Consider the following 27,082-nt stretch of genomic DNA (forward strand, 5'->3'; position numbering starts at 1 on the left):
ATAACACTGACCGTATGGGCATTTAAATAGTGCATTATTGTGTTCCGACTTATGAACTGTTCGACTTATGAACAGGTCTCAGGAGCGAATTGTGTTCATAAGTCGATGACTGTCTGATGAGGCTTATGTTAAATATGCCGTCATCATTTCAATATTCACATTGATATCGCTTTTCCCTGAAAGCATTGCCTTTAGCAGAGCAAACGTTATCATATTGGCCTATACTGATCACGTTTTAATTTTCAATGTTAAAAGCTGAACAAAAGGGTCACAAAACCTTGCTCTTTATCTTCAAACACTGACGTTTTCTAAATAAAACGCAGCATTTGGAAACGTTTATTTTATAGTCTTTGCATAACCCAATCTGTATTGCTTAGCTTTCAATAACCTGCAAAACGCAGGTGCTCAGTTTTCCCAGGCTATTAAGTGCTATTTCCAACCATGGGAAGGGTGCAGTGAAAATGTTGACAACCAGCAAACTGTTTCAGGTCCTAGCACGCAAACGCCACTTTGCTGGAGCTGTGCTCATGATTGAGTGGTGAGATGATGCAAGAACGCCCCAAAATTCTGATTTATGAATCCTTCCATAAAACAGCCACTCCTCTTACAAAAGCACCTAAGGGTTTTTTCTCCTCTTGCTGGCCGCAGCTGAAAGCCCGCACAAAACTTTGGAGCTGCCGATTTTTTTTAATGAAAAGGGCATACAAATATTTCATTTTCAGGCTCAGACCAAAAAAAAGCTGTCTCGAGAGCTTGTCACGGTCACGGGAGACGCACGTTCGCCGAAAGAAGTGAAGCAAATGTCAGCGCATGAGACCGCGTGCTCGAGAGAGGAGTAACTGACACGTCCGTGAAAATATGAGACAAGCCAGGGCATCAGGATAAGTGTCCAGCCTAAGGGCATATGTCAATCCGCATTATACAGTATTTTGTAAAGCATTAGGGCACGATGGGACATATGGATCAGAGCTGCAGACCGATGTCGCGTGATGTAGCATGTTACGCTGTTGCATCCAGTGTAAGACCAGAGCGGTGTGTCGGGCAATTGAGAGGTGTGGATGCGAGTGTCGGTTTATTTAGCCAATGACAGGCCATGCAGTTTTGTGACAAGTACAAAAGGTTGAGAAGAAAACACTTAGCGGAAACTTTCTTCGTGCATTTGAATGACCATTTTTCTTCTTTCATATGGCTGATATAGTAGACGCAGAGCAGCAACTACAATTTCAAATGCAGGTGGTCAAGCCAGATAACCGCGTCAGGAGCAGCGGAGGGTACAGCTGTGATGTCTCCTTTGTATTTGTGGATAGGGCATTGCGTCAATAAATGTTGTATGGTTTATTCTGGATGACCAGTTGCCCACTGGAGAGTCATTAATTTTGTATTTGTGCATCAGATATCCGCATCTGCGATGGTTTGTGCGGATGCAGTTGAGGGTGGACAATAAGATTCATGGAAGATCAAACCCAGGGATCTTCTGTGTTGGGATTACTCTTTTTTGATAATACAGGTTCAGTTGTAATTTTGATTGTTTGTGATTTTTTTTCTCTAAATTAATCATGTCATGAGCTTCAGTGTCTATTTCCAAGTTTCGTAGTATTGTGCATCACCCCAATGTGATAGAGAAAGCTAAGGAAGGAGCCATCGCAGAGCTACTCATGAGATCCCTTCAAATGTCACACACTCGGGGTACACTTTAACAAATGCCCTGCTACAAAAAAAGTTTAAAAAATAGCAAGACTCGAACAAATATAAATTAAAACTTAAGAGTTTCATCTTCTTGGTCATTTCGGTAAAGTCACGTAAAAGGGAAATAATAAAATAATAAAAATAAAACATAATAAAATTCTCACGACGTTTCGGCCACAACGCAAGCAGCTGTCCTCAGGTGAAGAACAGGTCTGTCGGAAAGACGCTGTCTTTATTTTTATTATTTTATTATTTCCCTTTTACGTGACTTTACCGAAAGAACCAAGAAGATGGATCCCTGCAGTCACGAAAGCTTCAAATAGAAATTTAAAATATGTAGCTAAATGACATTAAAAAATACCTTAATATTATGGGAACGTCACTACATTTGCGATACTTAAGAACCCGATGTTAATTACCTTTGGCTGAAACACGGATTCAAACCCAAAATCCCAATTAAAGGCTCAGCACTATGACTCCTGAGCCATACGGCCACCTCCAAAGTTTGGGAGTGTTCTTTGAGCATTCATAATCAACGTTTTTGGGTTAAGATCGCGTTATTTATAAATGTGTTGTAACCCTCCACCACCCGAGCATGCTTTGCCTTACGAACAGCTGGCATGAAATAAAATTTGTAAAACATTAAACAATCCAATCGTAACAGAAAAATTGTGCAGGCCAGACAACCACTTTTCAAACAACACACAAAAAGGTGCAAAAAGCTCACGGCCTTTGTGCTTCATACAAAAACCAACAATGCACTTCCACAGGATGGGAAACTGTTCCATTAAATTGAGTGAAATTATTTTAAGCCCAAATAAACGTAAATTTGTCACAAGACTTCAAATTATATTTGAGGTGTCGATTTACGGGGCAAAATTGATGTTAAGAAGTAGGCATATATTTAGCCTTATACAGTTGTTAAACATTACACAGTATAAAATATGATTTTATAATATATTTGTTTGTCATGTTCAAAAGATCAGGCTACAGAAGTTATCTGCAATAATGTGACAGACAATACATTTTCATTCATATTGTTTAATGTCACGTTGCTTTTTTAGGTGTACGTGTAATGCTTTTTTTGTTGTATGTGATTTTATCCAGACAAGAGAGTCTTACACGTCAAATGGTTTCTGAGAACTTTGAAAAAAATATTTTAAAATTGGGACCGGTGACACAAAAGCTACATGATAAGCTTAGATACACGCTGGATGAGCCATGTACCTCATATACTACAGAGTCTCATGCAATGTAATTGCGCAAAATGCTCCCCCCCAGGTATGAGATGGTTTAATGTTAATCAAAACAATCCTTCAGGTTTAGTAAATAGCAGGTGAGATCATTGTTAAAACATCTCAAGGATAGAAAGTAAATGGCAAACTCAAAATATAACTAATCAGATGCAGTACAAGACTAGCAAACGTCATAGTCAAACATGACATTTGACTAGCGTACCATGTGACAGAGACTATTGAAAGACACATACATAAAAATAAGAAAAGATAAAATAACTATTTTAAAATGTTAACAAGCAGGAAACTAATCTTGATTTGAAGCTTTCGTGACTGCAGGAATCCATACTCTTTGGTTCTTTCGGTAAAGTCACGTACAGTGTAGGTAGAAATAAAATAAAACAAATCACGACGTTTTGATCGCAACACAAGCAATCTTCATCAGGTGGAATAACCACATCAAGAAAATGCTGAAGTAGGCGAGAGAGCTAGGAAACTATGTTCTGAAAATATATTTGACTGGTTATGATGAAATAAATATATAATGGCATGCACAGACATGATTTAAAATCGCTGTACTAAAAAAATGCCCAATACCTGATTTTTTAATCAAATTTCAAAATGACTTTTTTTCTCCTGCAAGTAGTTCAACAATCGCACATTATCTGGTCAACATAAAAATCAGGAACCCACGCAACCCATTAATTTAAATCAAGTTGCGTTAAAAATAACTTCGAAATTCAACTTTTCCTTGGGGACATAACTGAGGGAGAATAAAGGTGCACACGCCACATGTGACTCTCCACATTGCACACACGAGTTGTTGCCAGTGTCAAATTCAGCCATTCCCATGCGTCAAATGTGAAGACTTTCTCACGCAACTTTATCAGGTCAGTGCAAATGTCACTTTATTGCTTTTTTTTGGCTCAATACAACCAATTGTTTTGCTGCCACATCACTCTTTGACTTGGGTCATACTGGCCATAATAAAAATTTGGTGCAGATGTAAACATGTGTAGTGACTGACTCAGAGACACTAGGAGTAGGATGCACTCTATTTATTAGCAGCCTTCACAGTTCACAAGAGGTAACCACAGCTCCCAGTCAGGACAGCTGGCAGACTGTCTGACTGACGACGCCGAGATGGTGACGACGTTGATGGCGGCGAAGACTCCAGCAGCACGGCGGGATCCCACTCCAGGCAACAGCCCAGAGTCTTCGCTCGGGGTCCCCTTTTATCCTCCCAGCGTGGCCTCGCTCCGCACCGGCCACGCCCCCCTTCTAGAACCTACTAGCGGGTTCCCGGGATTCCCTCACGTGCCCCCTCTGTAACCTGTCCCCTACATCCCTCTCTCTGGCTTATCACGTGACCTGCTATCAGACAGGGCTGCTGCAACTGCAGATCCCCTTCTCTGCCAGCAACCCACGCTATGCTACGTGGTGATCCATTCCATGTCACTACACATGTAATAACAGTTACCAATGCTTATTACTTCAATACACTCAATTGCTTGGCTGCCAAATCGCTGTATGACTTTGATCAAATTGGTAAAGATTAAAACATGGTGCCAATGTAATAATTAATAAACAACCACCAATGTTAAACACGAGTGATGGCACTCTTATAAACTACTAGGTGGCCCAAAAGTTAGTTTACTGAGAAATAAACAGATTATTATTTTCTCGGTAAACTAACTTTTGGGTCACCCCTGTATGTGCACAGTGATTGTGGCTTATCGAGCTTTGCATGAACACTTAAAACCTTACCAACAAACAGAACAATGGCTGCTGTCAAGTCCGCTTTGGTTACACACTGAAACAGACAAGAGGGACTTGCACCATAACCATTTGTTTCTTTAACAGTCGGTTTACATTTTGGAAAAATCTGCCGCGATTTCCCCGGTGGCTGATTCAAGAGGCAGCAAGTCAGTGACTTATGTGGGAAGTAATGTTCAAACCAACCTTCCAACGGCCGTAGCGATCAGCCAGAAAACCGCACGGTCCACTTGACAGCATGAATCCGAAAAACACCATCTACAGAAAAAGCACTCGAATCAAATTTTGCCCCTTGTCACCTTCAGTCACGAGCAATTAACAGCACAACCATTGGCCAACGTTACAATAACCGGAAATTATCCACGTCTACGATCTACAATAAAGTATGGCTAACTCCCACCCTCCTTCAAGACATCTGGTCAGCTGTGGAAGAGTTGGTCAAATTACTTCTAGAGGGGCTCTCTAGGGCTCCCTCTAATGGGGGCCCTTCAGCCAGCAGTGGCATGGGTGAGCAATTGTGGGGCTGCACTTTTGACCTTTACCTGCAACGGCCACCAATGACAATAGCCACAAACGTTCACGGTGTTGCCTTTTCAATATTTGAATTTGTCGGAAATGATCAGGATAGCGTTTAAGCCATCAATAGTCAATATTATGCAATGAAATACAGTTAATTATATACTGGCAAAATAAATCATCTTCTGTAAGTAGAGTGGAAGACGTGACTGGGTTGAGGCAAACATCAGTTTTGGGCTGATGTAATATGAATCATAAAAGCAATGCTGAGTGCTCAACTGCAGATGAGACTCGTGGCTACCATCAAGGCCACATTTTCATGTCTGGGTTATTTTTGGCACGGTTCACACCAGTTGAACACAAGGCAGGTTAATGGCTCGAATAGGTCAAATGTCAGTGTAGAGTTGGCCTGCTGAAACATATGGTGCTGAAAAGCATTGCTCTGACTACATTTTAATTTGGGTTTATTTTGTACATCGTGAAAAATACCCTTATCCATTCATTATTGTACCGACTAACATTTAAATGTCGACTATGAAGCAAGGAAACAATAGTTCAATAACCTATAGAGTGCATTTTAACAAATGAATAGAGGATTTGTTACATAGCAACGGATTGAAAATTAAACTGTAAGATTATGAGATCTCTTTTACCAGTGGCAAAATATAGTAGTAGGTTTTTACCCTTTTAAACTGGTACAAAACTGACACCTTTATTCAAGGCATCATGTTTGCAATAACCACAACACAAGTAGTCAAAAAAGCAAACAAAAAGAAGCAACTCTGATAATGATAATAATATGCACTCTCCTTGAAGTTGATTGGTCCACACCCGAGACGGCTTTCTTTAGAGCCTAGTCCCCATTGGTGTTGGACCAGATGACACCAGAAGGCGTACAACTCAAACACAGTGCAATATCAGAGTATTGAGAGCTCGGGGTAAGCATTTACACTGAGATCTCTTTTACCAGTGGCAAAATATAGTAGTAGGTTTTTACCCTTTTAAACTGGTACAAATAATAGAATCGGTTAGATAAATAACACTATATTTAAAGGATATAGAGCCTGTGTAAAAAGAGTACCACCGCCTATGATGATTTTACACTGTTGCTGATATTTATTTCTCTGTATATTATTCGGATGAATTGTTCAAGTGCATGTTGGATTGCTTAACTTATCTACCTATGTAGCATCCTTCCTTACTTTCCACCATTGCTGACCAGCTTTGGGCTGGACACCAGTGGCAAAGAGCTTCAAAGCCCATCAGGTTCTTACAGCATAAGTCAATTGTCTACATGTATATGGTTCATGACGACGGTGATTTACAAACAAAGGGAAAAAATCTGAAACGTACATGTACAAAAATGCATGGAGAGAAATAGACTTGGACATACAATGAGAGACACGAAGAAGAACATGTTAAAGACATAATTCCAATAATTAAGAAAAGCAAGTGGGCTTGGGTTGGAGATATGATGGCCGATGGTCAAGGATAATTACTGTGGGAGCTAAGGCATGGAACACCTCCGAAAGGAAGTCCACCTCGGTGTACGTGCTGGATGGATTAATACACGTAGGCTTTCGTGACCAATATTGTTCATAATCAACGATTTTTGGGTTTAGATCGCGTTATTTATAAATGTGTCGTAACCCTCCACCACCCGACACGGCCAATCAGTAAAAAAAGTGTCACGTTGACAAAAGACAAATAGTTCACTGCTTTAGCCCACCGGTGTGTTGAAGCGTGAAACCACAACATTTACAATTTGAGTACGACGTTTCGCTGGTAATTGCATCCAGCATCATCGGGCAATTCGCCAGAATGGTGAGGCTCTGCTGTCTCCCGTTCTTATATAGAGCAGCAGCAGGGTGACGTCATCATTAACTCATTAACTCATCAGGTGCAAAGATTTGAGGGGGGGGTTATTGTAATTATATACTTGATTAGTAATAAGGCTATTGTTACGATGCGAGTTGTAGATTAGTAATCATTTGGAATGTGTTCTATTGTGATTATGCTACATTAATAATCAGTTAGTGCTTGTTTCCCTTATAAGGAATTGTAATGCATCTTATTTAATAATACGCTTCCAGGCCGCACTAAGCCTGTAGCTGTCTGAGCGATTAAAGTTATTTCTGTTTCTCTCAATCTCAATGGATTCTCTAATTAGTCTTTGCCAGTAGTAACTAGTTTTACACAACACTTCAACGTTGTCAAAATCAATTGAGTGTCCCTGTTGGCAAGCATGTTCTGCCACTGCCGACAGTTGTGTTTGCGATAGTTTAATATTTCTCTGGTGTTCTTTTAGTCTTACACTAACGTTACGCCCTGTCTGTCCAATATAGCATCTGCCACATACACAATTAATCCGATATACACCTTCTGTTGATAATTTAGGTAATTCGTCTTTAGTGCACATTACTAGTTGTTGAATTTTGTGTACTGTACCAAATCTTACTGTAATGTTTTGCTTTTGCAAAACACGGGCTAATTTGTCAGTTACTCCTGAGATAAATGGTATTTTTATTGTTTTAATAATCTGATCGCTTTCAGCAGTGTTGCTTTGCGATCGTGATTTGGCATTTAGTGCTCTGTTAATTTGAGCATTATTGTAGCCATTCTGTCTTAGTGCTTCTTTAACATGTTTAATCTCTCTCACTAGACTTTCATCATCTGACACTGTTTTAGCCCGATGTATGAGCGTCTTGATTAGAGAGGATTTCTGAGCTGGGTGATGATGCGATTTCGCATTCAGATAGGCATCAGTGTGCGTTTGCTTTCTGTAAACGCTGTGTGTTATTTTACCATTTAGGCCATGCCCAAGTAAAATATCCAGGAACGGGAGTGTGTTATTCACCTCCATTTCCATGGTGAACTGAATGGCCGGGTTTTGTGCATTGAGATGATTTAGAAAATCGTTAAGTGTATCTTTACCATGTGGCCAGACAACCAAAGTGTCATCCACATATCTAAACCAAAAGGATGGTTTTAATGTGCTCGAGGCAAGTGCTCTGGTTTCAAAGTTTTCCATGTACAAATTTGCTATAGCAGGAGATAAAGGAGAGCCCATTGCTGCTCCCTCCCTTTGTTTAAAGAATTCACCTCTCCATAAGAAGTAAGTGTTATTTAAACAATGGTCAGCGAGTTTCGGAATATCTTTTGGTAAATCTGTATTCTTTACCAGTGTATCAAGTAATTTAAGCGACTCGCTCACTGGAACCTTAGTGAATAGCGAAATCACATCAAAACTCACCAAAATATCATTAGGGTTAAGTTTAATATCTTTGATCATATTCACAAGATGTTCTGAATTTCTTATGAATGATGATGTCCTACCGATGTAGGGCTGTATTTGTTTAGTTACATATTTTGCTAATTTATATGTGGCAGAGCCAATTGTACTGACTATGGGTCGTAAAGGGATGCCGATTTTATGGATCTTTGGTAGCCCATACAGCAGAAGGTGTATATCGGATTAATTGTGTATGTGGCAGATGCTATATTGGACAGACAGGGCGTAACGTTAGTGTAAGACTAAAAGAACACCAGAGAAATATTAAACTATCGCAAACACAACTGTCGGCAGTGGCAGAACATGCTTGCCAACAGGGACACTCAATTGATTTTGACAACGTTGAAGTGTTGTGTAAAACTAGTTACTACTGGCAAAGACTAATTAGAGAATCCATTGAGATTGAGAGAAACAGAAATAACTTTAATCGCTCAGACAGCTACAGGCTTAGTGCGGCCTGGAAGCGTATTATTAAATAAGATGCATTACAATTCCTTATAAGGGAAACAAGCACTAACTGATTATTAATGTAGCATAATCACAATAGAACACATTCCAAATGATTACTAATCTACAACTCGCATCGTAACAATAGCCTTATGACTAATCAAGTATATAATTACAATAACCCCCCCCCTCAAATCTTTGCACCTGATGAGTTAATGAGTTAATGATGACGTCACCCTGCTGCTGCTCTATATAAGAACGGGAGACACAGCAGAGCCTCACCATTCTGGCGAATTGCCCGATGATGCTGGATGCAATTACCAGCGAAACGTCGTACTCAAATTGTAAATGTTGTGGTTTCACGCTTCAACACACCGGTGGGCTAAAGCAGTGAACTATTTGTCTTTTGTCAACGTGACACTTTTTTACTGATTGGCCGTGTCGGGTGGTGGAGGGTTACGACACATTTATAAATAACGCGATCTAAACCCAAAAATCGTTGATTATGGATGGATTAATACATCACAGGATTGTGAAAGATGGCAACGACTGGAGGAAGCCTTCGTCCAGCAGTGGTATATAATCATGGCTGGTGACGGAGACATCAAAGGAATGCACTGTCATTTTATCAGTACACTTATAACAACCGTGTGCATATGAGCAACTTGGGTGGCAAGTCCAGTGGAGGTGCCGCACACTCACCGTGGTCACTAAAGCCACCTGCCATTGCTGCAGCCGCCACTCGCACTGGATTGTGGGGGAGATGACCGACAGCAACATGATCTCCATCGACTCGGCAATCTGCACAGGAAGTCCACGCGCCGACCGTTAACTTCAACAACGGCAATGTGGCCAGTGTACGAGTCGCGCCCAGCGTACTGCTCAGGGTTGAAGATTCGTTCACCATTTTATTAATTCAGTAAAAGTTGAACATAAGCACACCTTACATAAGCTCAGTTCTCATATAAGCAACGCATGCTTAGACAACACCCCACCCATCATCACTGAGATTTTATGAAAGTTGATATATAAGCTGTAATAATGATTATTATACAAGTGCAGCTGGCCTTGCTTGCAAGGATTGCGCTTATATCAAGCTTCCCCTGTGCCCACCGTGAGGCCATAGTTTGACTGCAGGATTGCTACCCAGTATCCACACGTTTACAGTAAGGAAGCTGGCTTGCCAACTTGATTAAACAGAGGTGTGGATTCCATTAATGTCTCACTAATGCCACAGGTGGATTACGGCTTTTTCAGATGCGACATATTGACATTCTCACGACTGTAAATCCTCGTTTCATGCGGTAGATTCTTTCCTAAAAAGTGCCACGTTCATTGGAAAATATCTGTATATACATTACAGGGCATAAATAAACAAAGCAACACAAACTTGAATCATATTTGCACTATACAATCAGCCTGCAGTCATCCCATGGTGAGACAAAAAACTGAGCTGAGGGTACGTCAAATACTGAATCATTCCGCATGTATATCCGGAATTCCAACACCGCTCAGCTACACAAGTCGAGAAAATAATTTGTCGTGAACTGCTCAGAAGCCGCATTAAAACAGGCGTGTCCCGAATTGTCCAAGAAACTCAACTTTATTTTTTTATTTTACCAGGTAAGGCCTACTGAGCTATATATTTATTTTTGAGAGGCGATCTTGGAACAAATAATAGCTCAACAAAGTGGCTCATCATATGGAAATGTATAGTAACCAAGTAATCTGAATGTATGTTTATAAACGTGGAGGTAAAAACCGAAGAAGTGTTGCAAAATAGAAGAACCGTGTTATAGCAAAAAATGCGTTGTGTCAAAACGCGTAAAGCGAGGACTTAAAGTACAGTAACCTCTGTATTTTCTCACTCCACTCTCCTTCACGTGCTATTCACATGAACACCAAAGCGTTCTAGGAAATCCACAAATGTCCACTAAATGGGAGGTCACTCCTTTTCTGCTGCTGCCCACAGTCTGAAATCTCCACCCCCTGGCCACCCGTTATGCCAACTCCCTAACACTGTTAGTGCCAGGAAATAAAAAACCTCTTCTCCTCTGACTCCCTGTCCTCATATCGATAAAGTTACATAAAATCTACCATACATACTGTTAACACCTCTTCTTCTGCCTGTGATGCACGCATACCGCTTTTTGTATCGCAGGCCATGGGGCGATTTGACCAAAACTAGTCAGTATTGCTTTGTGAAGATGAGGAGGCACAGACCAAACATAGACATATTTCTCAGTCTAGGTCTGTCAAAACTGTGCAGTGCACTGGTATTACCGTTTAACCCAATACAAGTGTTGTGTACACAAGTACCAGATCTCTGAATACATTAATTCCTGCCACCAGAATAGATATATAATCTTAGTTTTTTCAGTAAAGTCACGTAGGTAAAAAATGAAATAAAAATAAATAAAAATAAAATAATAATAATAAAATAATAATAATAATTAAATAATACTTTCCTTTATTAATTTTCATTTCATTTTTTACCAACGTGACTTTACCGAAAAAACTAAGAGTATGAATCCTTGGAGTCACGAAAGCTTCAAATCGAGAACCAGAATAGATGCCAAATTCCCCAATTGTAGCAACAACAGATGTTGCTGCACTGCTTTGTCCTGACAGCTTAGCCCAACAGGAGCCTGACACCTGTTTTAGGAATGTCGTTGCCCATCCAAGCATGATCCAGGCTCAAAGCTGCTTAGCTTAAAAAATATGACAACATTGGGTACATTCCGAGTAATTTGATGACAGGCACTATAAATCCTAAGTCTACTTAAACTGTCAATGCATTCGCTTAAAAAAACATTATGGTAGATAAAACTAATAACGTAAAATATGTGGCTCCATCCCTGCAGCTAATAAATCATTGACATAATTTAATCCACGCAGTGCCTTCCCTAAATTAACAAAACAAGTTCACAATCGCCAACAACCCTGCCTAAAAATAAAAAAAATATATCAAATAGGTGATGTTTTGGGCATAAGGCCCTTCTCTTCATAGCACACAGAGAGGCTAGAGAGACAGCAGGGATAATACGAGTTGGAAACTACTTTACACCATCAGGCCTCTTCTTGGTTCTTTCGGTAAAGTCACGTAGAAGAGAAATAATAAAATAATAAAAATAAAACATTATAAAATAATTCTCATGACGTTTCGGCCACAACACAAGCAGCCGTCCTCAGGTGAAGAACAGGTCTGTCGGAAAGAGAGCGTCTGAATGGGCACCACCAGGCTTGGCAGCGCATATTTAAGCTGGGTTGGAGGGGAGAAGGGGCGCCTTGACAAAGGAATTTGCATATCAAGAGGAATTGTGACTTTACCGAAAGAACCAAGAAGATGAATCCCTGCAGTCACGAAAGCTTAAAATCGAAACCATCAGGCTTGATGAGAATTAGTCCATGAGCCCAGACAAGATATCCGACTTGTCGGCACCACCTGAAGTAATATGACCGCTTTAGTGGTTTCAATTTCATTATGGCCAATACAAGTGAATTACGTGATAACCATCCACTACAGTGAGAACATCATCAACGGCGAAGCCTGTCGATGAGCAGCATCTCCGGCAGTGACTTAAATTGACATGGTCAGGCGACTTCTTGGTTCTTTCGCTAAAGTCACGTAGAAGGGAAATGTTAAAATAATAAAAATAAAACATCTGTGAAGGATGTCGTTCCTGACTTACAGTATCCTGGAGTCTACAAATTGAGTTGCATTTGTGGTGATTTGCTACATTGGAGAAACGAAACGTCATGTTTCTGATCGTGTCCGCGAGCACAAGTCAGATCTGAAACACGGCAGAACTGATTATTCTGCCATTGCCGATCATTGCTACAACTCGGTGGGCTCTCATGAAATTGTCTTTTCCGAGACCAAGGTTCTCTGCAAACCTCCCGGCTACCATCAAAGGTTTGTACACGAAGCCATACAAATATACAAACACAGACATAATTTCAACCGTGATGATGGGTACAAACTTAGTAATCATTGGAAAGATGTTATCAACCACACAAAAAAGACTTAATTACACTTTTTTGGACCATGTTATCTGACAGGCACTATTTTACTTTACTTTACCGAGTGTTAACATCCCCAGTGTTTAACAGTACTCTCTTCATTGTTCAGCCAGCATTGGTATAAACATGGGCATTTTCATTATTTTTTCTATCATGTGTATCAGGCCTCCCCTCCCCCTCTCTGTCCAATGTGTTGGCGTGTGCAGCAGCAACCACGTCCAAGCCGTCGTCCATCCTTTTGGCCCCGCCCCCCCTCCCCCTCCCGATGTGTTGTACTTAGCACTCCGTGCTGTCTTTGAGCCCCGCCCCCCTCCCTCCCGATACGTTCCATTCATTGGCTACCACATTCTGATGAGCTCCCCCCCCCTCTCCTCCCCCTTCAACTTGCTTATAAGGGATCACATCTTGAATCATTGCCTCACTTGATGCAGCTAATTCGGCTGTGACGGTCCCACCTGATGACGGAGACTTGTGTTGCCTCCGAAACGTCGTGATTTTTGTTTCATTTTATTTTCATTAATTTTGATGTTTTACCTACGTGACTTTACCGAAAAAACCTAAGAATATAATAAAATAATTCTCACGACGTTTCGGCCACAACGCAAGCCGCCGTCCTCAGGTGAAGAACAGGTCTGTCGGGGAGACAGCGACAGACCTGGTCTTCAATTATTTTATTATGTTTTATTTTTATTATTTTATTATTTCCCTTCTACGTGACTTTACCGAAAGAACCAAGAAGATGAATCCCTGCAGTCACGAAAGCTTTAAATAAAAAATGGTCAGGCAACTTCGCCTCTTCGGACCCACGTTGACAGGGCGGACACCTCAGTCGATTGCACCAGAGCCCTGCAGCGGCGCTACCCGCAGGACTAGAGCCGACCTTTGGGCTGGCGTCAAACACCACGGTCCTGGAGTGTGCTCAGTGTGGCAGCAGGCTGAGGGTTCGGGTCACCTGGTGGCATCTCGGAACCGCTACCCTCTGGCCAGGTGACTGACGATTTGAAATTAATGGGTAAACAAATAAATCGATCTCATCGAGACGTGCGAATAAATCGTGGCTACTAAAGTTTTGCTTCCCATACCCGGCACCGATTGTTTGCTGTGCCCAATAGATTATATGTTGCGATCGTATATTGAGGTGTAGGTTCAGACACAATCCTGGGAGGTTCCCACAACTGGGTCAGCAAGAAGAACCAAACCGGTTTATGTGAAGAGCCAGGGAATATGATCTTTTGCAACTTGTGGTGGCAGTTGGAAAAAGTGAAGCCAGTGTTTATTCCCACCAATCATAGCAATAAATATTGGATGAAATTGAATACATATTCCAGATTTATGAGGATCTAACAGCTCCATATCCCTGAGGCAAAATAAAGAAAATAATTGCAGGGCTTTAAATGAACATAAAGCAAAGTATTACAAATAAATAAATGTACCCATATACAGTACACATATACGAAACTCTGCATCACAATTTATCTCTTTATATCGACACGCCTCGTAAATAGGTCGAAGTAGTTTCCTACTCGTTTGAACTCAGGGCGGTGCCAATCGCCTGTTAACAGCCCTGGAGCTCGTGGTGGAAAATTCCAAGTTTCAGACAGAGGGCAACCATGACTGACTTTCCCAAAATATGGTACTCATTTTATTGACCCCGGAGGGTGTGAAGGGCTGTGTCACCAGCCTGGTTAATTTGTTAGCAATAATAATTATCGTAGCCCTGAGATTAAACAAAATATATCTGCAGTGGATATCCTCACGGGCACGTTCTCTCCATTGGCTGCTATTCGATCACCAGTCTCATCCATCCACTGTCCTCAATCATCACCAACGTGTCCTGCCCATGGCCACTTCCTTTAACAGCCAACATACTTCCGAAATAAATATAGTCCAACTTTACTAATTCTGGTTCACTGATAATGAAAATGATCCTTAAAATTGTTGATTGGCTCTAGTTTTCAAGATATGCTACTGGGTCAGTGTATATGACCCCTGACTTGGGAATGGTGGAGGATTAGTGAGTTATAAAGGGAAGGGATTTCAATTTAAACCAGAAATGACTCAAATGCCCCCACATCGATGCACGCCAACTTCAAAAGCACGCATTGACCAGCATGATGATGTATGGCCAAATAACCCCCGTGATGTCCACAGCGCAGGGATTCCTTAACCCAGTGTGTATCAACAAAGGGCTTTACACGTACACCAATGTCCACCACATACTGGAACTTATAAAAATATCCCCAATGAAAGAGTATCTGATATAAGCACTAGAAGCTGATAATTACGTCGCATCAAAAGATGTGACATTCTAAAAATAATTATAAACGTCTACCATTTTAATGCTACAGCAGAAAGGGCATGTTATGGATTTGAATGGCAAGTTTAATTTGATATGTGCCAGCGTATGCTGGTTTCAAAACAATCACAAGGGAGGGACCTAAATGAGCTCACAGCTGATTACTTTATATATAAAATGTATTTCAGACTTAAAGACACTAAAAAAAAACCATGTTAACATATTGACATAAAAGATGCAGCCGTGCAATTACTTGCTCACACCACTGCTAACAGGACTCCACTAAAGGTGTTATTAACCATGCAAAAAAGATTTAACAACACATTTTTGGACCATCTTATTTGACAGGCACTATTTTACTTTACCGAGTGTTAACATCCCCAGCGTTTAACAGTACTCTCCTTTGTCGTATTCGATTGTCAGCCAACACTGGTAAAAACAAAATGGGCATTTTCGTTCTCTTCCATCATGTGCACCAACAGGGGCTTGCGCACAAACACGTCCACGTCTATGTACACCTCGTGCTCTCTTTTAGCCCCCCCCCCCTCCCAATACGTTCCATTCATTGGCTACCACATTCTGATAAGCTCCCCCCTCTCCTCCCCCTTAACTTGTATTTAAGAACTTGCATCTTGGAATCCCTGCCTCACTTGATACAGCAAATCTGGCTGTGATGGTCCCACCTGATGACGGAGACTTGTGTTGCCTCCGAAACGTCGTGATTTTTATTATTTTATTTTTTATTAATTTTAATTTCATTTTTTACCTACGTGACTTTACCGAAAAAACTAAGAGTATAGCTGTATAGATAGCCACTCTGAAGGTATTTGGACTACTCTTCTACGCTCGTTAGACATCTCAGAACACTTTACCCCACCACACGCAACCTGCCGGTAAACTGTGGAGTACAAATTTATAATGCTGGGTGGACAAAGGCGATGAGATAAAAAAAAAACTGGCACCATTGTTTCACCTGCCGCGCTGGGATATCAAATCGGCGACCTCTGGAGGGCTAGTGTCAAATGTGCTATCCATGACACCATGGCGGCATGCTTGTTTATAAGTAACCGTATACATTTATCTCATTGAATGTGCTGCTGAATCTGATTATACACATACCGTATTTTTGCATGCGCCCAACAGATGCAGCATTTCGATGGGTTTAAAAAAAGACAGCTTTGAAGGAACATCTACATCTCAGGATAAAAATGATGCTTTAGATATGTATATATTAAAATATACCACAACATACACATTCCATCCGTCACTGTGTACCAGAATATTCAGCCTTGAGTCATACAAACTGAATGCCACCCCTTTTAATTAAAATAAGCACAGGTTACTAAACACCCGTGGACCTAACCAAAATGAATGTATGTACATACTGTATTAATTTATGCCAAGAAATATCTCAGAAAAACATAGCTGGTATGAAGCCTTGAGAATTAATAATTTCTGTGAATGGTGACTAAAAATGTGGTTGTATAAGCACCAAGTTAGTAAAAAAAATAAAGACCAATTAAAATCAGAGATATAAATAAATTGTGTGGACAAAAGTGCTATTTTCTTAGCTCTACTGCGTAGGTTTTTTTGGCTATGCTGTACAGCTCTCCGACGTGTTTTTTGGATCGTACTGCGTGTTATAGCATGCGCGTACAATAACAACCCGAAAGTACGTCAGACAGCCATTTGCCAAGTTATTTGAGATGTCAAACAACACTAAAGTTGGGCAAAAAACTCAACACGGTCGTCAACAAAACTGCCTTAAAAAAATGTAAATATATAAAATCGGCGATGTTCCAGGCAATGGCCGTTCTTCGTGGTACGTAAACCATGCGCCATGAAAAAGGGCCATTGACCAAAACGTGGCCGATTATGTATATATTTTTTGTATTTCTTTCTTTAAAAGACATTTTAAGATCTAATGTGACGCTCCGTATGTAAGCGTGCACTAATTAAGGCGATTTGTTTTAAACAACATCACCGAACCTGCATGTGGTTAGGTGGCTCAGGGATAATTTAGATGCCACTGCTGTGACCCTGGGTTTGAATCCACATAACCGCCATGAATAAACTGGGTTCTCAAGTGTAGCCACAGCTGATGGCCTAAGTCCAGTCACTACACCATGTACAACTTTATATGTCACTTAATTTGTAGAAAATCCGGCTCTGTGACTTAAAAATTGTGGCTCTGTGATTAATTTAAAAGAACTGTGAGAATCCACCTCCTAACCTAGACAACAAGAGGCCATTTGAATGGACCTCAAGATATAAACTTCTGCAGATTATAAGATACACTCGCCTCCCCCCCCCTTAATCCAGTAAGTAGGTCTGTGTGTATGTGTGTATGAGACCACAATTGTATAACTTTATTGACACCCACCACAAGTCGAGGGGGGTGCATCTTACTCTCCTGAGAGTCTTACGATGCGGAGAATACGGTCTTCACAAAAGCCTGGGCAGGATTTCCACAAGCAGAGCCCGGCTTACCGTGGTGCTGCCCATGATGAAGAGTAGCAAGATGTGGAAGCGGCCAAACCCCATGTGCTCCACGGCCTGCTCCACTGAGAATGTCTTTGGTTCCACATTTTGTGCTGCTGACAAAACAGTTGGAAAATTTGAGGGCATGTTTTTTTTTCAGACAGTCATCATTGCGTTAAGTCCACAGACTAAACCGTTTCCTTTATTCAAGTTCTGCCTCGCCTGGTATACAGGAGGTTGTGGGTTCGTTCCCGTACACTGACGCCTGTGTATTTGGAGTGTGCTTGTTCTTCCTGTGGTCGCGTGGATTTTTCTCCTGTTTTTACGCTTATTTAGAAACATGCGTTTACATTATTTGGCTTATATACATTTCCATATGATAAGCCACTTCGTTGAGCTATGATTTATGGCCAGCTCACCTCTGAAAAAGAGCTAATAGCTCAGTGGGATTTAACTGATAACATAAACAAAGAGATTAAAATGTACGTTTATAATCAAATATGGATAACATGGATCAGGCAGAAAAAAATATTCCTTAGTTATTTCAGCATAAGGTAAAACATTATTATGAATTTATTGATAATTTAAATGCAAAAGCATTGTAAGATAATTGTGTTGGGTGGCCATCACAAGAGATTTTCTGGAAAACTGAAAGGACTTGCCGGTGCTCCATTCCATAATTAGTTTATTTTGGGTTAGATCACGTAGGTATAGTTTTGGTTGTCTACGTATGATGCGAAAAAAGTTAACATGTAAATTATTGTACCAATAACTGTCCACCATCGACAGAGCCAATCAATTCGAGTTGTCACGTGGGCAAACATGCCAATTGATGTTGTTCATCAGCAGAATTAAAATGTTGAAAAGCAAGCAACATTTTTGACAATAATTATAGACGTTTTACATGGCAATGACATCAAAGCTGATCTCGCGTAAAGAGCGGCGCTTTTGTTAACAGCTGATGATGCTCAATGACGCGTGGTGGAGGGTCATAATAAAAAATGACATTACTAGAAAACCTCGTAGAATTTGGTTTTATGGAATGTGTGTTTCGGCTACACACTGTTTACTTAACGAGGTCTGTTTTCAAGAACATGGGAGTGATGTTTTGGCGTTATGCGCTTTAACGTTAATATGATTGTTGCAAAAATAGTGGTTAGGTGAGAGTGGTGCATGCGTCGGAAGGTACTCTGGTGTGAACGAATCAACTGTGAGAACAATTAAATCACCACGTATGTCATTTCCTGCATTTTTTGTGTTTATTTGCATGTGATAATGCAACACACACTGTCGTCAACAAGTTTACGCACAACACACACGTTGGCACATTGCCGCGTGCATCTAGATGTCCACTCGCTGCAGCCGTCAGTCATACGTACGCCTAGATGGCATATTATTAACGCTCAAGCGACAGTATTTTGGGTGGAGAGTTTATACCGATACGATCTAACTCAAAACTAAGCATGAATCTTATTGAACAATAAAGCCTACGTATAAAATCTGCCCGAGTCCATTTGGCTGCGAAAGTGCTGAAGAAGCCAATGCCACTGAATTCAATCAATCTTTTGTTAACCTCCTCCAACTGCCCAAGAGCCACCACTGTTAGCATCATACTGTGCACACTGTGATTGATCATTAGAAGCTGCACCAACTCACATAGACCAGCACGGTGAAGATCCAATAACCCCCCACGAACCGCATAGGCATGGAGTGGCCCTCATGTTCAACGCTGGATTGACTAAGATGGCTGTACACGGACACGTTCACTCGATCAGTGGTTCTCAATTCCAGTCCCTGAAACACCGCCACCCCCCCCCCCCCAGGTACAGCGTTTCATGATCACAAACTACCAAATATATGTCGTGTGCTGTGGCTTAACTGGCGTATGAATGGAAAAGATTAGTTTTCACTCAAAGGCAGACCGTGAAGGCAGCGAGGACTGGAGTTGAGACACACCGTACTAGAGTAACAGATGCTTCCTATTGCTTTAATCATAATTTAGCACTAAGCTGCAACACTGCTTAAACTCTGCTGCGCACAGGAATGACCTCCAAAGTTGCCGGCAGTTGCATTCCTGTTCCAGCAGGTGGCGTATGTGGTTATTTAACTTTTTCAATCATTTGGAATCAGCGCCACATGACCTCCAGCAGATGGAGATGCACAACCGGCTAACACCACATGGGCTAGAACGGACCACATTCAGTTGCAGAGGACCAGACAGCATTATCCTGCTCGTCGGGATATTCGATTTTTTTCTTCACATGCTGGAAGCTTCTTCAGGAAGTGAAAAGTTCAGGGAAAATCAAGTGGTACAACCCAAAGAAATTCAGTTCTTGGAAGAATCTTTCGGCACACGGAGGGGAAACGTCGGAACATCTCGGCGAACAACACGAGCTACGAACCCGAAAATACATCAGAGAGCTATAGAGCACAACCGCAAAAAAAGTCTACACAGTAATTTTTTTTTACTGCATCATTAATGAGGCGCAACAAATTGATGCTTGCATTTTACATTACCTGGCTTAGTAATCGAGCTGACATCATTGGATTCCTCCAACTCCAGGTACTGATTGGTTTTCCTCCTTCCCAAAGGCATTATTTAACGACACCAACGATGCACCTACCCCAACACACACACAAAATACATGAGGTTTCTGTGAAAACGCCTGTCAAACAAATTGGCATGCCCTTCTCACAACGGGATACAACACTCATTCAACTTACTTGCATTGATATAACATACAGTTCAGCGTATGGAAATGATGGGACACATTTCTCAAAGGTGAGCCCTTGAACATGACCAACGTGACTTGGGAAGGCCTTCATCCAGCAGTGGATTAACAAACACGTGAAAACGATTTCGTACATTTTACTGGACAATACCTTTTGGTATGTTACATGAGAATAGTCTGATTATTTATTTAGGAATGTAAAAAAAAAACCCTGCCTTCATTATTTATTTAAATGCACAATGGCAGAGGAACGCTCCTAGTAAACGGCTATATTACATACAGACCTCTCTAACCACATCCTCACCCTGGACTCGTGCTGGCAAAACCTATGAAGCAGTTTCACCAATGGGGCATATCCTGAAAGGGAAGCTTCTCGTCTCAGTGAACTCTTACCCGGTTATAATTGATGGTCAAATATCTATGCCTTGAAGAGAAAACATGGGACCGTATGGTCTTGATTTGAAGCTTTCGTGACCGCAGGAATCTATACTCTTTAGTTCTTTCGGTAAAGTCATGTAGGTATAAATAAAATAAATCACAACGTTTCGGGCACAACACAAGCGTCCGTCATCAGGTGGGAAAGCATGGTCTGCTGCTGAGGTAGACGGGTTTAAAAGGTTTGAAATTGGTGTAGCCCGAGGGTCATAAATAAAGTGGCCGGGGCTAGTGATGTTAATGTGAGAAATTAGCGTGTAACTATAAGATAGAAGGAGAGCGGCCTCCTCGACGAGGGAGTGCAACCCAACGGGTGCAATCCAAAGGACATGTGAGCATGAGAGTGCAATCCAAAGGACATGTGAGCATGAGATATCTAAGAGAAAGGCATAGAGAGAGACACAGAGTTGGAAATAACAGCTGACATCGGCAGGTAGGATGGAAACATCACAGTCAGTTAAGACTATACCTGGTTAATAACGTCCTTCCAATGATTGCTCAGTTTGTACCCATCCTCTCGGTTGAAGTTGTGTCTGTGTTAATATATTTGGATGGCTTCATGAACAAATCTCTGAAGGTAGCCAGAAGCTTTGCAGAGTACCTCCGTCTTGGAAAAATCAACTTCGTGTGAGCCCACAGCAAAGGAAATGCTCACATGTCATTTGCATTGCACTCTCATGCCTTTGGATTGCACTAATTTCTTACATTAACATCACTATCCCCGACCACTTCTTTATGACCCTCGGGCTACACCCATTTCAAACCTTTTAAAACAGTCTGCCTCAGCAGCAGACCATGCTTTCCCACCTGACGGACGCTTGTGTTGCGCCCGAAACGTCGTGATTTATTTTATACCTATGTGACTTTACCGAAAGAACCAAAGAGTATGGGGCGTATGCATGAATATGTGCGGTCCTTTATCAATCCACTGCTGGATGAAGGCCACCCCATGCCTTCAATCCATGGGGCTTATCTGACCCTAGTTAACTATGCTGGTCATCGTGGGTTGCTGAAGGCTGGGAGTGGAGGCGTAGGAGCACGACAATGGTGTCTGCTGCACTGTCCTCTGCTGCCCACCATGTAGCCAAGCAGCAGCCTTGAATGCCGGCTTTGATGCACAATGGTCACCCATCTTCTACACAATCCAGCCTCCACCCTGACTCAGGGGGTGACCCAGAACCAGTTGCGATACCTCTCCGGGGTCCGAAATGAAGCTCAGGTCTTTGGGTCCAGAGTGCAGCACGCAAACCACTGTGCCAAAACGAAATACCGTACTAAGTGGAAGAGGAAAGAAAACCCCACACAATATCACTTCTCCAGTTTCTTCCCCCAAAAAAAAATCATCTCTGCGGGGGGACTGGGACACGTTCAGGTAGTGTTTTGCAACTCCAAGCCTTGCAAACACCGCCCCTGCCATCCCACATTGTGCAGCATTCAGTGATTGCCAACGATCAGGTAAATTAACCATGTAGTGGCTTTATTTACATATATGAATGGAAAACAAAAGGTTAGAAAGGAACGTTGCATTCACTTTTTGGTGTGGGGAGGGGGGGGTTATGAGGACTGGAGACTGAGAAACACCGAGTAACGTGACCCCCTCCAGCACATTGCCGATTTTACGTAGCAGTGAATGTTTGTACAGTGGAGCATAAAGTCACTTGGAGGTTTCGCCTGTCCATAAATGAATGACACACAAAGGCAAATTGTTTACTTTCGTGGCAGAGGGGATGCTCCGCTCTAAAATTAGACCTGTGCCTGCAGCTGCCCGGCCAAAAATGGAATTGTCTTGGAAATTCTTGGGACATTTTGGGATACCAGAGCTTTCAGTACAAAGCAGAGGGTGGCGAACGTTGTCAAACATTGAAAAAGTTGTAAGAGAAGATTTTCAGTGTTTGCAATAACATGTTGGCCAAGAGAATGACAAATTCGAATTTTCACACACGTGTTTAAGGTTGAATAGCCTTGGTTTTTATCTTTGGCCCTGGTCTGCGGATGTCATCTGTTCGTGGCAATGGGTAGACAAATGGGTAGACAAATGGCATGCAATCCCCACCCCCTCTCTTCACCTCGTCCAAACGTGCTCTGCTGTGCACTCTCTGGTAATCAATGTCTCCCACTTCGTGACGCACAGATGGCAGTGAAGTGGAGGTCGCTGAGTATCTCATTCTCTGCATTCAATATTTTGTCTGCTCTCCAGGGTAGGCTATATCCTCTCAAAAACACATTTTGATTTTCCATAGTTTTTATTCTTCAGATTTTTGGGTTATTCCTCATCCTTGGATTATACAAATTCTAAACTATTTTTTCATTTTATCAGGTAAGATCCACTGAGCTATATAGCTCTTTCTCAGGCACGACCTGGCCACAAATGACAGTTCAACGAAGTGGCTTATCATGTGGAAATTTATAGCAGCCAAATACACTAAACGCATGTTTCTAAATGTGCAGAGAAAAACTGGAGGACCCGGAGAAACAAGCACGTGACCGTGTGGAGAATATGCATACTCCAAATATACAGGCATTAGGGTCGGGATCGAATCCACAATCTCCTGCATACCAGGCAAGGTAGTTAACATCTCACCACAATGGCAACTACTTTGGCTCTCGAGCTATTCACACAATGGTGAACAAATATATTTCGCCAAATCAATAGTTGTTCTTGAACGATGTTAATGTCTCGAGTGGTCTGTAGTAGTGTAATTAATATAATATTTCGGATTACAGATGCTCCTTGAAAAGGCTTTGCCCATGGATAGTTTGAAACTAGCATATACAGATGGTTGGAGTTTTTCACAAAAAAGCCATTGTGTTCCGCCTTCACGGTAGATGCAGACCAACACGTGGTACATGCTATTATACTCACAGGTTCAAATTTCAGCAAGAAAAATCACATATGAGCTGCTCAGAGCAATTGCTTCAGGTATGGCCAATTGTGCTAATGCACATTTGATTATTTTTCCAAAACATGTCATGGCTCGAAGGGAGGATTTCTGGACCATGCAGAAATGGTGTCATCGTGTATGTGAGATATTAAATTGTATGGAAAACTATATGTGCAGTATAATTTAAATAACACAAAGACAACGATTCCCCATATAGCCTTGATCAGACTGTTGTGGGAAGTGCTGTGAGCTAGCACCTATGAAGGCCAACAAAACACACGAGGAGGTGGGTGGCCAGCCTCCACGCCCAGCTGCCTTTGTTTCCAAAGTTGTGATGTTTACACATCGCACTAAGTACTCAGTTTGAGGCTGAGTCGACCTAGGGGAGGCACAGGTGGCCGTGAGCGTGACTCAAACTCGGGTGGCCGGGTTTGTAGTGCAATGAGCTAACCATTGCACTACGGTTCCCAACAACAATAATAATACAAACACCACTGCACAGACAGGTAGAATAATATACGACACGAGAAGACATTGAGAGTCGGTGGTCAAGACTAACGAAAGTGTGGCAGCTATAAGAGGGGACACATACGAAAGCACGTCCAACGCACATATGGAGTTAATGAGATCAGCTGCTGTGCAAGGTGCTGGATGGATTGTTGCATTGCGGGCCTGTGTGGGATAGCAATGGCTTGGGGAGGCCTTCATCCAACTGTGAACTGATCATACCTGATGACGATGATGATGAGGAAAGGTTACCTTCATAATGAAAAGCGGGGTACAAATGTGCCTGAAGAAGAACGTTTATAATCAATTCGTATTTACCATCCACGGCATATGTGACAGAAATATGGACACTGAAAAAGAAAGGAAAGTTTCCAATTGTGAAAAAGAAGAATATATGCATGTTTGTAATTACACTGAGAAACAGGAAGAGCAGCGCATGGATCAGACAACAAATTAAAAGCAGGCATATCATATTGACTGTTAAGGAAGCATCGTAGCTGGAAGGGATGATAGCCGATGGACAAGACTTTTGATGAGATGGCACCCAAAGGAGAGAACGTGCCTGAGATGAATACCACCATGGACATTGAGAGCTAACATGTTTGTTTGAAGGAAATAAATGGTGGCATCGCAGGACTGTGCGACATGCTAAAGGCGAGGGGAGGATGTCATCCAGAAGTGGACTGGCACCGGGTTACGTGGGTTTTCTCCAGTTTCTCCAGTTTATTCCGATGCTCAAAAATGTCATAGCCATGATAACATCTCACAAGTCTGGAAACGCCAGACAGTTCCAATATTGAGATGTGTGTCAAATGTCTTTCAAAAAGCCCAACTATAAGGTACTGCATTGATACAGTGCAAACGAATTATTTCAAAATAATGCCCAATAATGGGGTTTGAGAAATGTGACGTCACATCAAAATGCGCAACTTTAAATAAATGTTAATTAAATAGAATTGTTATAACACAATTTTTTATTTATTAATTTTCATTATTAACTATTTGAATATTTCAATTTAACCAGGGTCACATTTTATTTATTCCATGAAGGAGCATTTTGCTTCTCCATGGGAGAATGGAGAAGCATAAATTTTGTTAATTTGTTAAATGATTGTTATTAAACATTTTGATTCTAATGATTCTACCAGGGCTTTTCATTCTGTGAAATGAATGTGAATGTTATAATTGTACTCTCCATTTTGCTTCGTTCTACTACAGTTTCAAGTATTTTTTTATAGTTATAATTACTTTTGATATTTTATAATTATAAGAAAATTTCAATATAATATTCTGAACACCTGCAGTTTTAGTTAGACGTTTAATATTTTCAAGTGAATTTGATACAAAATTTCAGCTTTCCAACGCCTCTTTTTCTCCTACAACATCCGAGTGCAGCGCCACATTAAATACGCACTACAATGACAATCGTTTAAAGTGATTTGAAGCATGTTCTATTTTCAAAATGGAAATATGGTTGGGGGGGGGCAGAGCTTTGTGACGTCATATTTGAGGGGGGTCTGACTTTTTCTGACGCCGTGTGACGAGGGAGGGGAGGGGGAGTAAAAAAATCGTCCAAAATCGCGTGACGTCATTTATAGACGTCCCCCTTAATATAAAATATATAATCGGTGACGTTTCGGGCAACGGCCCTTCTCCATACAACACAATTCACGCTGGTCAGTGTGGATTGGTGAAGGCAAAGGGGGTGGGGCAGAGAGACGTCACAGTACTACAGGGAAGTATTGTACCACCATGGATTATGCCAATGCCATCCGCTCACCACACAACGCATCACCACGGCAGCTATCACCCGTCCAGGCAATATTCCGTCTGCTTGGGGGTGCTTTCTGAGCGACATGGTCATAGACTACTTGCACACGAAGTAGTTATCTCACGCCCTAAGCCTTTGCAGAAAACGAAACCGACTTTACGTGCAAATCGATGCAAGTAAACCCCCGGTGGTATTTCAACGCAGGGCCTCCATTTATACTACTAACAATTACTGCCGAATACAAACCCATCAAGTCACAGAGTCGAGATGACACGGACGAATTGCCGCAAAGTCGGGCGAGGCCGCCGGCTTTGGGTACCCCAACACCGAAAACCAAATTCAATGAATCGATTGTGACGGACGCACAGTCGCGAAACCCCACGGAGATCATCAGCGCCGCGGGATGAACTCTGCGTGAGACAAAGACGGACGGGACGGATCCCACGGGGACAGAAGACGTCTTCTGTCGAGGCTCTAGTAGCCACCCCCCCCACACACGCACATTGCCGACACAACAACAATAACTGCAGTGCTCCCCACGTAGGAGCCCTTCACAAGACTGCCGGGGCTTGAGTGGTTTTTTTTTTGCTCTACGATGAACGTGGCTTTGCAGGACCCCACGCCCGCCCGCCTTTGTCTCACCTCCAGCCAACGTCACGCGCAGGAAACACGGCACACGTGTTGTGCTCGCCACTCGTTAACGACGACAACAACAAAACACACTTCACCGATGGCTCGCTGGGAGACAATGAACGGAGGTCCGTAGCAGTGCGCTCCGCCTTGTTGCTGCTGCTGTGGGGGGGAGGGGGAGCTGCGTGCGTCGTTCTCGCGTCGTGTGAACGGACGAGAAGCCGCAGATGCCGAGCGAACGATCGACGACTACGAGCCCGCCTTCGCTTTACCTGTTGGCGAGGTGTAACAACATCAAACACACCCCACCCACCCCTCCTCCTCTTCACCCAGGGCGACTTCCTGGCGGCGTTTCGGTGGCGGTGGGGGGGTG

At 42.0% G+C, this 27,082-nt stretch overlaps 1 protein-coding gene across 7 annotated transcripts in view; it reads right to left on the reverse strand.

The window, feature by feature from the left end:
* Nucleotides 1–27,082, reverse strand: part of SVOPL (SVOP like) — a 58,736-nt gene extending 31,654 nt beyond the window's left edge. For 2 of the 7 annotated variants that reach the window (XM_078596877.1, XM_078596873.1), the window contains exons 1-5: nucleotides 26,982–27,082; nucleotides 20,270–20,372; nucleotides 17,762–17,868; nucleotides 9,655–9,753; nucleotides 4,884–4,955 (exon numbers count right to left, since the gene is read on the reverse strand). In XM_078596877.1, coding sequence (XP_078453003.1) covers nucleotides 4,884–4,955; nucleotides 9,655–9,753; nucleotides 17,762–17,868; nucleotides 20,270–20,348 — 357 coding nt within the window. In that variant the 5' untranslated portion in view covers nucleotides 20,349–20,372; nucleotides 26,982–27,082. Of the gene's footprint in view, nucleotides 1–4,883; nucleotides 4,956–9,654; nucleotides 9,754–17,761; nucleotides 17,869–20,269; nucleotides 20,373–26,721 lie in introns of all 7 variants that reach the window. The other 5 variants (XM_078596879.1, XM_078596878.1, XM_078596876.1 and 2 more) reach the window with 5 other exon arrangements.

The sequence above is a fragment of the Lampetra planeri genome, chromosome 8 (assembly GCF_965212315.1).
Source record: "Lampetra planeri chromosome 8, kcLamPlan1.2.h2, whole genome shotgun sequence".
NCBI lineage: Eukaryota > Metazoa > Chordata > Hyperoartia > Petromyzontiformes > Petromyzontidae > Lampetra > Lampetra planeri.